We start from the raw sequence: 14,003 nt of genomic DNA, 5'->3' as shown, positions 1-14,003 counted from the left end.
AACACGTAATCGCTTCTGTGACTTGATTAACCTCTAAACAAGTCTGTCTAATACTCTCTCACCTGGATTGTTTGCTCTGTCTGATTACAGTGTGATCACACAGGACATGTTGCAGTGTGTTAAGTGGGTTTGCTTGTCTTCCCTCTAGTGTGTGCGGAGGCGTTCAACCCAGATGACGACGATGAGGACACAGAGCCCCGAGTGGTTCACCCAAAAACAGACGAACAGCGCTGCAGACTGCAGGAGGCCTGCCGAGACATTCTATTCTTCAAAACATTAGATCAGGTAAATAAAACTCTGAGACAAAACTCTGTCCACATACAGATGAGTGAAAGATAAACATCACTGTCTTAGTTCGATGTTGAACTCCCAGAAGTGCTTCAGTGCATATAGATGACTACAGGGATGAGATCTTCATCAAACCATTCAGTGACCCATGGTGCGTATATGAAGATTAATTTTCTCCACTTTTGTATTTACATGGATCCTTCACCTGAATGTGGATTCACTAGAGTTTCTTATTGAAAAAATGTAAAGTTCCCACACTGGTGATATGAATGTGTCTGGGTATTCTGACATTTCAGCGATATTATCCATCAATTACACTTACTGCAGGCATGATCACTCAATCGTGATTGGACTGGGGCAACCAATCACTTACCTGGTTGAGCGGGTGCTGTATTTCGGGAAGCTTGAGTCCTCCCACAGCCCCGCAGGTTTGGATCCTGATCCGGTCCTTTGCTGCATGTCTTCCCTGCTCTCTCTCCTTCTTTCACCCTTAACTCTGTCCTGTCAAATAAAAGCTGAAAACCCCCATATATATCTTTAAAACAAATCATGATTGAACTTAATAAATAAAAATAGGCGTAGTGTGTAATATACAGCTTTCTCTAAGTTTAAATAAGATAGTTATTTTGTGATTTACATGTGATATTGTTAATCGTGGTATGGGATTTTGCGATTCTTTCATTCTGTATGACGATACAAAATTCTGGACGTTCTTATCAAAATGTCCGTTTCTGGCTCAGGATCATTGCAGCCCTAAGATCCTTGCATGTTGACATCACATCTACATTCACAGAGTCACCAGAAGAAACCATACAATTGAGAACAGAAGCCCTGCAAATAATACTGTTTTATTAAATACTAATACTTAGGTATTTGTGTGTTCAGTCAGTGATGTTGCATGGTTTTTATTTGAATGGACACAACAAATTGATGGATACATGGCCGCCCACACGGAGCCTCGCGCACACCGTCTGATGTGTCACGCGGAGCTTAGTGGGCTGTCATTTACAGTGTAACACTGGCTTCAGAGGAAATTGCTCTTGGGGCAGGTCAGATGATAAACTGCAGAGGGAAAAGGACAAACAAACACTTGTTAAACATCTTTGGTGTGTACATTGTATCTTGAATCAGTAAAAGTCTGTTTAATTTGCGTGTCTCATTGGCTTGAAAGCCAAGGCTACAGTGCTGTGATTATGTGCTTGATTCTTGATGGTGTTGTAAAAAGACTTAAGTAAGACCCTACTTTATTTGAGCATCAATAGATTTGTTTTGGCTTAGAATATGTGCTTAAAAATAATTTGATGTTATTAAAACCACTTTTATTCTATTTATCATAATAAAATGCAAAGGACTCGAACCCCAGTGACAGAAATAATATCCTGAAATTTGCATATTGCGGTAAAATATAAACAGTCATTCATTGGATACTTCAGTCAGGACACCCACATATACTGTGTACACAGTATAATCACTGGTGTAGTGTGAATAACAATAGGGTGGTGTCAAATAAGGCTGTTGTGCACTCACCAGGAATGACGATCGCAACATGTGACCACGATTATCTCCTGCCAACATTGCTGCTTTGTTCACTTGCCTAAACAATTAATGTTTTACTTTCTGACATGGGTCTTTGCTGCCATCTGTGCCAATGACAGGTTCTCTTTTGTTGACCACAAATTGATGGTCCCTCCCTTCACCTCAGCTTTTTTGACCGATTTGAGGACACCCTCATAGCACACTGTATGTTACCATACTTGTCAGTGAGAGCAGATTATTTATGCACTCAAAATAGAAAGAGTGAGTATGGATGTATGCAAAATAAGACATCAGTGTTATGAAAATGTGTACTGTACTTTACCTTATGTTCTTTATTTCCCCACTGGGATAATAAAACCTCATCTGGACTCTGCTCAGGAGCAGGACTCATATGAGATGAATAGATAGCGTCTTGAGCTGCTAGTGTACGCACGCACGCACGCACGCACGTGCACGCACAAACATACGGAAACATTTCCACTCCTACTATTTGTTTCTCTGCCTCGTCTGTGTCTGACATCACTCCTTCCATCGCCCATCCAGGAGCAATTCTCTGAGGTGCTAGACGCCATGTTTGAGTCACGGGTTCAGCCCCTGGACCACGTCATCGACCAGGGAGATGATGGAGACAACTTCTACGTCATAGAGAGGTAGGAGGAAGACACACACACACAAACACACACACATGTTGGGTCATTAAAGTTTGTTTATTCAAATTCTTCATTTTTGTTTTTGGTGAGATGACAGTATTTTTACAGTCATAGTTTCTGGTTTGAGGCTGCTCTTTGAATTAATGATATTGATAAAATCTATATTTGTGTAGCACTTGTGCTTCACAAATCACAAACGGAGAAGTACAAATACATTAGAAAATAATGAAAAAACACAGTTCTAAAAGAATATAAATACTAAATTTGTTACAGAAATTTAAGCATGATATTCCAAGACAATAATACAAACTTGAATTAGGTAAAATTAGCGAAAGCTTTACGTTAAAAGTTTGCGTCAAGCTTTGAATTAAAGGAAGCTACCAAAGCAGCCTACTGTATTTCTTCGGGCAGGATGTTCCAGATTTGAAAAGCTCTGTCCCTCTTAGTCTTCAGCCAAGAATCTGGAACAATGCAGGGTGGCATTATAAATTGCATTGTACAAAAAAAGGGCTTTTTCACATACAGAGGAATAAAATATTACATATTATCAGTATTATTAGTTACAGGTTTAAAATTTGTCCTGAAGATTAAAAACTATTGTAGATGTAATTTTCCACCCATATTGTTAATGTAAACAGCTGCTGAGGTTTTGTAGCCTGGGCTAGATTACACTGTTACATTGCAGGAGTAGTGAAGTGGATCTCATCTCTCTTGATGTAAAAGACTGAAAAAAACTATGCATTTAGCTTCTGAAAATTAGTTAATATTAATTAATATTCCCAGGGACTTGTTTTGTAAAAAGATTAAATATAAACAAAAAAAACATTGTTGGTTAGAATCTTTATTTTAAAATGATGGTTTAACTTCGATAAACTTCCTCGATTGTCTTACACCATGCTAAGTGATGAACTAATCTTGATGGGGGTTTTTGACCTCCGTCAGCAAAAAGAGAACAGACCCACCAGTCTAAGGCTAGTGGCTGGTCATTGTTTATCCCACCGCAGCTTCTAGTCGTTCTTGGTATGGCACAGATCAGTTTATCACAGCAGTTTATCTCCTCTTGTTGAGTGCTATATCTTGCCATCTACCAACACTCTGTCTAACACAGCGTGCGGCCTTACAGGAGACATGCGACGACCTTTAATAGCAGCACGCCTGCCTGGTCGTATACTATCCCAGAGTTTTCCCTGACCTGTTAAAAGGGTAGGTGGTAGTTAATGTCACCAGCAGGGTGGGGTGTGAGCATGGACGCACACAGAGATGGAGGGATAAACTGCAAAAAAAAAGGAAAGCAGGGGAAGAATAGAGGACATTTTAACATGTTTAAATGTTCAAACTTTGTATTAAGTCATTAAACCTTATATATACACATCTCTGCAGTCCTGTTGGCGTCACATTAACCATCAATATAAACACATTTGTCTCTGCTGTCAGATGTACTACACTGTTTGAAGTCTTTATTAGTGGGGATATTATGCAATTTCCACGACACAAATGATCAATCTCGACAGTTTCATGAGGCATGGAAGAGACTGAAAGCATAAGTGTGCCCTCCAAGCATTTACCCAGCCTGAGATCGTCTGTAATGTGTATGTATATGTAAGGAGCAGCCTTCACACACAAACCTGAACAATCCTGTTCTGAAGCCTTGAAGGAAGGAAGGAACTGGAGAAGCCCTCAGGGAGGAGGAGTAAATATAAAACAGGAGTGGTGACATGGAAATGATGTGAAAATAATCATTGTGGTATTGAGCTCTTTGGTTTTAAAACATTTGAAGCTGCTTTAATGTAACCACACAAATGAGTTTGGGTGGATGTTCCAACTGTAAGTCAAACATCCATTATCTATACTGCTTATCATTTTGAGGGTTGCGGCGGGAGCTGCAGCCAATCCCAGCTGGCCTTGGGCGAAAGGCGGGGTACACCCTGGACAGCTCACTGGCGTATAGCAGGGCCCACATACAGAGACAAGCAACCCTTCAACTATAAGTCATCACTAGTATAAATAATAATTGTTTGTGCTTAGTTGGGCTCTTTGATGTTCCATCAGTCATTTTCATCAAAGATGTCCTCCCTGCAAATTTGTAATTATGCTGAAAGCTCTTAGTTGTTGACAACTAAGAGCTTTTTTATTCTGGTAAATGGTGAGATCTGAATGAATCTGAAGGCCCAGGGGCTGACGAGGCAGATAACATCTTCATTATGCGCACAGCCTCTCAATGCAAGAAGTCACATCCGTTTGCCCTACGGCTTTATTGTAGCGTTCTTCTTCTTTTTCTAGAAAAGTGTAAGAATTTGAAATTCTGTTTATTTTAACATCTTCTGGGTTTAAATTAGTCGTGGGTGAGTTTCCTGTTTCTATGAAAAAGTAAAGATAGTTATTCCAAGAATCTTGGTCTATATTTTTAACATCTGCTTTTCTTGGCTCAGGCAGATTCACTGTGGGAAATTTATCAATGATCAACAGTTTTCACTCTGGCTCTGTCGCTCTTATTAAAGAACAAGCGTCTGTGGACCGACCTGTTAAACTGTGCTAAGCTAAACTGACAGGACACAAGTGATCATCGTCCCTGTTTTCATGGTAATCCAGTCAAACTAAGTAATACTTAATACTCCACCAGCGACAAGGGTTATAAGCCCTACTACGCAACCAATGGGGGGACAGGATATCTTTCAAAATGACTGGTTAATCCTGGCGAGCAACAATGCTGTAAATTACCTTCCCCAGGTTTAATCCTCGTACACAGAGAGGGGGAGTGCGGTATTATACTGAATCAGCAGCATATGGAGTTATTGATACTGTACATGCAGATGTACAACAACTGCTTTAAAAGAAATATGGACATAACTGTGCAAACTTGGTCAAATACCCAGTGTGCCAGACTAACAGGGTCCTGTCCTGAGGCTTTGATCTGTAATTAGATCTATTTAAACCAGTCAGTGGGTCATTAAACTAAACACCAATCACCTCTTAACTACTAATTTAGATTAATCAATAAATGTTTCTGTTTAATCCAAAACAATCCAAGTTGTTGTTTCTCTTTCCCCATTTATTTGGTTTCCTCTTTTCCCAACTCTCCATCACTGTCTCTCTCGCTCCAGGGGTGTGTTCGACATCGTGGTATCGGGAAATTGTGTGGGGCAGTATAATAATAAGGGCAGCTTTGGGGAGCTGGCCCTCATGTACAACACGCCACGTGCCGCCACCATCGTCGCCACCGAAGAGGGGTCACTATGGGGACTGGTAAGAATGTCAAAATAGACAAACACACACACACACACACACACTGTGCTAAAGCAGACAGCGTCATGTGTGATACTTCAGTGCTTTTTTATTGTATTTGCAAATACTGACTATTTCGTAGTTATTCACTGATCATGTAAACCCCTGCTTGATACTGCTGAGGTTTTATTTAGTCTTAAATGGTCCAGTTGTGAACACTGTCAGTTACCATACACAGCACATTGAGTTGTGATGCATGGACATTTTAAGAATGGAGTCCTGTGATCTATGAATGGCGCCAGTGTTCAGCTCTGATGGTTTTTGCTGCTGCTGCTCCCCCCTGTGGCCAGACGGGGGATGACCAGAAACAGTCAGACAATCTGCTTCTAGGAGGTTTGTTTACTCGTGTTTGTTTTCCTTAGGACCGTGCCACATTTCGTAGACTCATTGTGAAGACCAATGCCAAGAAGAGGAGGATGTACGAAACGTTCATCGAGTCTGTGCCCTTACTCAAATCACTGGAGGTTAGTTTAATCGTTGTAATCCTCTCATTGCTGCTTCTTTGTTTTCTTTTGTCCCACCAAACATGTGAAGTTTGTCATCCAGCTAACCGCAGCACAGTCTACACTCACTAAGAAATTGTCTATTTAATTCTGATGCTTGCAAAACTTTATTTTGTCATTAATGGTCTACAGTGTTTACGTGATCATAATCTGCATAAACTCCATGTCTCTACTTTATTTGTCTTGACTCATCCTCATCTACATTTCTCCCTTATTTCTCTGTCCAGGCAAACGAGAGGATGAAGATAGTGGATGTATTAGGAGCAAAGCAGTTCTTAGATGGTGAACGCATCATCACACAGGTGAGACACAAAAGCCGCATTTAGACACGAACTGACCTCTGGGTAATGTCCGAAGTTATCCGGAGGGGTTCTTTTTGAGAAGGCAAATCAAGACATTCTCTGGAGTTTATACCCTGCCTGCTCCCTAGCAAAACCTCTAGATAATGAACGAGCCCATGTGAGAATACAGCAGGAGATTATCAGACAGCGAGTGGGCGAGTTGATGACGTTTCTAACATGTGACAGAAATAACGTAAAGAATACAAATATCTCAAGATGAAAAGAGGTGTCATACATGTAAAAGATGCAGATGAAGATGTCAACTCGGAGAGACTACCAGATTCGAGAGTTTTTGGGGATAAATGCTGACGACAGTGTCGATGTGCTGTTTTAAAAAACCCTACTGATTACTGCAGTGGAATTTATACATCATGTCCCACCTCCTGCATGATCTACCCAGACGCTACCCCTCACCTGAATGTTTTTAAGATATTCTTGTTTTTGTGAATGTGACTGAACCACACAATCTCCTGCTGAGTTGTTCACATGTGAAAGGTGAACTCTGCAGAAAGTCTAGACCCAATTGTCCAGACATTTTCCGGAGTTCATGTCGGAAAACGGCTCAGCAGTGAAATGCTTATAGTTTCCACATTTTTATATAATACTACATAACTTTTTCTCAAAGTAATGATAACGTGTCTGTTTTCTTCTCCTCAGGGAGACAAGGCTGAGTGCTTCTACGTTGTAGAATCTGGGGAGGTCAAGATCATGATGAAGAGTAAAGTAAGATCACCTTATCCCATGTTTTCAGTTGAAAGATTTTTACTGTGAATGTGAATTTATTTCTCCAGCTGTCTTTTCTCTCTTGGCTCCGTTTTAATGAACAACCAGTTGGTTAAAAAAGGAAAGATCACTTGAAATGACAAATCCTGTCAGAGTTGAATAATCAAGGGTTTTTGTTGGTTGAGGAATATGCAGCAGTATAACAGTGGATTTATTCTTCTACCAGCTAGCTTCTATGCAGAAGATTTTGACAGTGACAGCCCACACTCCCCATTAAAAACCACCAGAGCACAAAAGTGTTTTTGCCTAGCAACAGGGGGAATCACAATAGTCTCAGCCTGCAAGTGCTTCCAGCTGGGGGAAAAAAGAATGAGGCACTCGGCTCCTAACCTTTAATCCGCTCCTATTCTTCTCCCCTCTCCACAGACGAAGGCGGACCATGCAGACAATGCAGAGGTGGAGATAACGCGCTGTAACAGGGGTCAGTACTTTGGGGAGCTGGCCTTGGTCACTAACAAGCCCCGGGCCGCCTCAGCCTACGCAGTCGGCAATGTCAAGTGTTTGGGTAAGAAAGGATACACTCCACAGCACTCCTTTAACCCATTTGCCAGTTTCAATACCAAGTCACAATAAAACTGATATGGAAGTTTGAAGAAGTTAGATGTGTATATAAAGTAGCTTAGTTTTAAAGTTTCAACCAGTGATCATAGTAATAATAACATGATTTTAATAACATTATACTTAGTAAAGTGCTTAATAACAAGAAGTAAAACCCACAAATTAAAAACCAGACAAGGCAGTTTACTGAAGGAAATTTGCCACATATGAGATAAACCAGTGAAAATGACGAAAAATAAAATAAATAAAAACCTTGTAAATAAATGCAAATCCAACATTCCCAAAAGCTTTCAAAAAGAAAAAGGTATTGTTTTACTTCATTATCAACCAGGTCTTTATGAAGCTTTAAAATATTCCATAAATCCTGAGTATATAGTTAAACTTGTTTTAATACGCAGTAATTCACTCAATCCCACAACAAAACCTGCCGTGCTCTTGTTCCTCTAGTTGAACTGCTACATGCAGACTGCAATGAGATATCAAGTGGTATTTGTATTTAGATTCGCTCTCATCACCTTGTACTTTTTGTTGATTTGAAGGCCGCTCAGTAATTATTTCACTTTTAAAGTGGCTCTGATTCAGGCTCTACAGTCGATGAGCGGCTCTTCTCTCTTTTAAATCAACACGGGATTTTAAATCGCTGGTCATGTTTTTCTGACACCTCTCGTGAAATCTACTTCAGCTTTTAAAATGTTTTTTATCCACCCAGTTTTTTGTCGGTGTATGCAGTTGGTTACTCTTTGTCTCTGTGCTCTCATTTTCTCCCTTTCAATATTAACCTTGCATCAGTCATTACACTCACTCATCAGCACATCATGTTTGTCAGTGTCAGTACAAGTTTACTGTTGTGATGGTGCAACACCTTGTTTTGAGCAGCTGAGATGAAATGTGCTGTCTGTTGTACATGTACCGTACTCCTTCTGTTGCAGATGTAAAAGACGAGCAGGACTTAGAGGGCCCCCTGAGGCCACGTTAGGAACATTTAGACTGGAGATGCCAAAAGTCTAAACACAAAATAGTCAGCTGAACTTAAGAAACATTTCACTGTTGATCTAAGTATTCAGTTCTGAGGGTACCAGAAGAGAAGCTCAGTGTTTGGACTGAGCTGTTGTGCTGAAGGAAAACAGGGGGAAACCTTGTCTGTTCCCGGTTTTTCTCACTTCTTTGAATCATCTGAAATATGTTTCTCTGACTTTCTTAACTTTCTCTGCTGTGACGGGATGAACATTAGACCCTGTTATCATCTGCTGGGTTCATGTTACCTATGCACTTGGCCTTGTTCGCAGTATGTTTCCACTGGTAACAGATTAGGTTATGCTGAAGACTCTCTTGGCAAAACCCTGAATTGATTAGCATGTTGTTAGGATATTGTTTCACTCTGGTGCAGTGGTCGTGGATGGATAAAGTCTGGGAATCTCCAGAAACTTTATCCACATACACATGAACTAGTTCTTTTATCTGTCACTGTTTGAGATTTTGTGAAACATTTTAAAGCCATCGACATTTAGTTCAGTGGATTTTTTAATTTGTTGTGACTTATGTCTTTAATACCCAAGCTAACACATCTCTCTCCCTCCCTCTCTCTCTCTGCAGTAATAGACATCCAGGCGTTTGAGCGCCTCCTGGGCTCCTGTAAGGAGATCATGAAGAGGAACATCACCCACTACGAGGAGCAGCTGGTAGCCCTGTTCGGCTCCAGCATGGACCTGAGAGACTGAGCCTCCCACACCACCCTCCGTGCCTTCTACCACACTCACACGCACAAACACGCACACACACACACACACACTCATATCATACAGACTCATAATAAGCTTTACACAACCGTGCAAACACATGAGAAATTGTACTTGGCTCACATGCAGGTACATAAATCCTCACTTCCTATGAAGACAAACAGACACAGTCGCATACACACAGACATTTACACTGACACCTATACAGGCACTGAGAGAAGCACACTTATAGTCTGCTCACCCTCGTACACATTCTAGCTCAACACACTCAGTGACAGGCTTATGTTGTGGACAGACAGCCACGCACACACAGCTAGCTAAAGGCCCACACCCTTTGTTTATTGAGCCAGCTTCAACCTCCCAGTATGAATGTCTTTGCTGCAATGACCTTAATACAGGTAGAGCAGTGTAAGGACATAAAACACACAAACACACACACACACTCCATACACTTAAAAAACAACCATCATTATGCTTTATATGTGCAAGCTTCACACGAGCACTTAAACAACTCAAAGTTGTTCAAACTATCCTCAGCCAAGGACACATCAACACACATGCACACACACACTCGGGTACAGATGCAGACTCTCATACACATAGGCAGCCACACTTGCAAAAACAGACACATTGTGGTAAAATGAAGACAAAAAACTTTAAAAATCTCTGAAAAGGAAAACCAATCAAAAATGCAAAAAAATTGATATGTTTAAAGAAGACAGAAGTTTTAGAAATGTTTTATGAAGATAAAAAACAGAAGCTTTGATAAAATATTATTTAAATAAAAAAGTGTTTCCTCTTCGGGAGGGCGGGGTGCAGAACTTTGTGAGTGCGCTCCATTTCTTCCTCTACTGTTGTTGATTGAGTTGAGTTAGTGCTGGTGATTATTGCAGTACCACAGAAGAAGCAGTGAAAACGATAACAACCCTATGTTTTCTGGGCAATTGTTATTCTATCATCAACGCCACACTTCATTGTATTGAATTAATTATTAATGTATCGTTATTATATATTTCATTTATTATTTTTTGTTTTGCTTTGACCAATTATGATAGAGTTCACCATCCATCTCTGACAAAATGTAAAAAGAGAAAAAAAATTCTAATAAAAAAAAAACAAATAGTGCTTATTTCTCCTTGATTATCCTTGAATAAGTTGTCCTGGATAAAAGAAACCTGAAAAAATAAAGCAAAGATTTTGTTAAAAATCTTGCCTCTTTGTTGGAATTCTACTCAACTCAGCTGAATGATGTTCAGCTGAATGATGTTCAGCAAACTGCGTGCGGTGAATCTTGTTTTACAGCTTCAGCCATAAACTACATGGTTTTCACAAAAGGACAACACTTCAATGCAGGCAGCAGCTCTACAGTAAATACCACTTCAGTGATTGACATTCTGCTTTTGTTGAGAGTTGGTCAGACATATTGACTGAACTCAACAGTCATTTGTAAGACTAATATTACAAATACTCAGAATTTTAATGATACCACAACCAGTGTTTGTTTTTAAAATGTCACTTCACCCTGAAGTCTTTTTTGGAGAGCCTCCTTACAGGAAATTGTGTATCCACTCCTGGGCAGTGTCTGTGTATCCGCTTGTTGAGTGACGTCATGTCCATGTCCACACAACAGTTGCAGAACCTGTGGATTTATTCACCATTGTGTCTTTTTAGTGAGGCATCAATGAGGGTAAAAACGGGACACATTTTATTTAAGGATGTTTTTTCCCGGCAGAGCAGGAGCACAGTGGACTCTACTCATTTCGACTTACCTTCTATCTTCACAAAGTTGTTTTTGTGCTTCCCAGCTAAGTCTAGCTTGCAAACATTACACACTTTGGCACAAACTTTTTTTTTTGCGTCATATTTAATCTTCTGAGATCCAGAAACAACAAGGAACACAGCACTGCAGCATCTTGAAGATACCAGAGCTTTCACGCAGAAACGTATATCACAAAACATACAAAGCAAATGTTTTATTCAGCTCCTCCCTCGCACAGATTGAAGTGAATTGGAGGCAAAGGTTCTCAACTGACACATTCGCAAATGTTTGACTGTGCCCTTTTAATGTTCAGTGTGTAGAATCTAGTGACATCTAGTGTTGAAGTTGCATGTTGCAGCTGAATACCCCTCACCTCACCGACACCTTTGAAACATGAGAGGGAACCTGTGGTAGCCTTTCTGCGGTCATAAAAACTGTTAAAAAGGTGTTAGGTTTGTCCAGAATGGGCTACTGTAAAAAACATGGCGGCCTCTAGAGAGGACCTGCTCCCAATGTAAATATAAAGTATTTAAATATAAAGGGCCCATTCTAGGGTAAAGAAAACAACAATTTGTACAATTCAGATGAAACTTACTAGTGAAAAAAATCACTTTGATTATTTTACATTCAATTTCTGCCAATAGATCCCTTTCACCTAAATCTTACACACTGCACCTTTCAGCTGCTTCCAGATATTGAATCAAGCCATAACTTTTCTATCGATAAGAATTTGAGTTTTCTAGAAAAGTTAAAACAACGGTAAAGTTCCAAAAAGTAGAGGCGCGGCTGTCGTCGCAATTTTCCCATCATGCATAGCGTTTGCGCAACAAATGGTGTATTTAATGAATTAGATATTTCTTCTCAAAATGCTGAGGTCTGCTCACCACATAATATAAACTCTGTATGTTTCAGTTTATTTACGCGATGTTTCAGATGTGTCCTTCAAACTTGAACCATAACAGAGGAGGTCTAGACGGAGACACAGACTCGAGGTTCCACCCGTGTTTCAAGTATCTGCTCTTGGTTCTCTTCAGATCGCATAAATCTTTCGCCTTTTACTAAAGATTTCCGTGGAGAGGACCAATAAGAGTCTATCTCAATTTTTTGATGCCCTGTGTCATGCGGGGCTTCCTTTACTTGTTCAATATAAAACCTACTGATTAGAATACAAGTGAAAATTATCAATACATTGTTATACTATACTAACTCTTCATATGACTGTAAAATTTGAATTTATTTCCTCTGTGAGCCTCAAACTGTTCTTCACATGAAACTGTGGGAGATCATGTGATTGATCGATCTGACACAAAAATATTGAGGTGGTAACAAACAATAAAAGTAAAGACTCAACCCCATGAAGTATAAAATGAAGGTAGGCCCATATTTACAGAAGCATGATGCATTCACTTGAAAACAAAATTCTGTTTTTCTGGATTAATGAGATACATTTCTCAATTAAATGTGTCAATGCTCTCTATGTTAGATAAGAGCTTATTTGGGGATCGAGGCATTATCCAGAAAAACAGCATTGTTTTCTCAATTGAATGCAACACGCTTCCTACTTATAATGTGCAGAATATACAGCTCACTGTAGAGTGGTATTAATAATATATGTAATATAACATGATGTTATTTATTTAGGCATATTGTAGATCATGTAACTAGTTGGAGGATTTCTAGGCTGTGTCCTCCTCAGTCTGACACACCACCATGCTTTTATTTTACTGCCCACCCACATCGTTTTTATTACAATAACTGTAATGTTTTGTTGAATCACTGAAGACTGATCGTTAATTAGAAATATTTACAGGCCTGGTCATAATAATGATAAAAATACCACTCAGTTGGGTTTTAAGTGGGAATATGGACCAGAATATTGATGTTGTCCTGCACAACAACTCATTATGTTAGTCTCAAAAAGTAGAGGAGCGGCCGCCGTCGCCATGTTCCCATAATGCATAGCGTGTGCGCAACGAATGGTGTATTTAATAAATTAGATATTTCTACTCAAAAGGCTGTGGTCTGCTCACCGCATAATGTAAACTCTGTATGTTTCAGTTTATTTACGCGATATTTCAGATGTGTCCTTCAAACTTGAACCATAACAGAGAAGGTTTAGACGGAGACACAGACTCGAGATTCAACGCACGTTTCAAGTATCTGCTCTTGGTTCTCTTCAGATCGCATAAATCTTTCGCCTTTTACTAAAGATTTCCGTGGAGAGGACCAATAAGAGTCTATCTCAATTTTTTGATGCCCTGCTTCATGCGGGGCTTCCTCTACTTGTTCAATATAAAGCCACCTGATTAGAATACAAGTGGAAACTATCAACACATTAAGTTATAATACGTTTAGTTAAAAGGGTCCAGGTGCAGTAAGGAATACTAACTCTTCATATAACTGTAAAATTGGAACTTATTTCCGCTGCTACCAGATACCCCACATTCATTGGTTTTCAGCTGGAGAAAGGGGATTTAAGGATATAGTTATTATTTTATGTGTGGCAATATAGAAACTAGTTTGTGCCTTGTGAAAAACAGAAACATGAACTTTGCAGGTGAAAATCT

The 14,003-nt window shown here is 39.7% G+C and overlaps 1 protein-coding gene and 2 non-coding genes across 4 annotated transcripts in view; all 3 read left to right on the top strand.

Moving 5' to 3' along the window:
• The window catches only part of prkar2aa (protein kinase, cAMP-dependent, regulatory, type II, alpha A), a 46,028-nt gene extending 35,226 nt beyond the window's left edge, over positions 1–10,802 (top strand). For both annotated transcript variants that reach the window (XM_035158822.2, XM_035158820.2), the window contains exons 4-11: positions 149–285; positions 2,368–2,474; positions 5,576–5,717; positions 6,119–6,220; positions 6,487–6,561; positions 7,258–7,323; positions 7,750–7,888; positions 9,535–10,802. In XM_035158822.2, the coding sequence (XP_035014713.1) occupies positions 149–285; positions 2,368–2,474; positions 5,576–5,717; positions 6,119–6,220; positions 6,487–6,561; positions 7,258–7,323; positions 7,750–7,888; positions 9,535–9,659 (893 nt within the window). In that variant the 3' untranslated portion in view covers positions 9,660–10,802. The remainder of the gene's footprint in view (positions 1–148; positions 286–2,367; positions 2,475–5,575; positions 5,718–6,118; positions 6,221–6,486; positions 6,562–7,257; positions 7,324–7,749; positions 7,889–9,534) is intronic.
• A 1,649-nt stretch (positions 10,803–12,451) lies between these two features.
• Positions 12,452–12,565, top strand: LOC118111698. The gene has a single exon (XR_004697117.2). It is a non-coding gene; the product is annotated as a U5 spliceosomal RNA (small nuclear RNA).
• Positions 12,566–13,597: 1,032 nt separating this feature from the next.
• Positions 13,598–13,711, top strand: LOC118111717. Its single transcript, XR_004697134.1, has one exon. It is a non-coding gene; the product is annotated as a U5 spliceosomal RNA (small nuclear RNA).
• The last annotated feature ends 292 nt before the right edge of the window (positions 13,712–14,003 follow it).

The sequence above is a fragment of the Hippoglossus stenolepis genome, chromosome 6 (assembly GCF_022539355.2).
Source record: "Hippoglossus stenolepis isolate QCI-W04-F060 chromosome 6, HSTE1.2, whole genome shotgun sequence".
NCBI classification, from domain to species: Eukaryota; Metazoa; Chordata; class Actinopteri; order Pleuronectiformes; family Pleuronectidae; genus Hippoglossus; species Hippoglossus stenolepis.
This window is presented reverse-complemented; position numbering and strand designations above follow the sequence as displayed.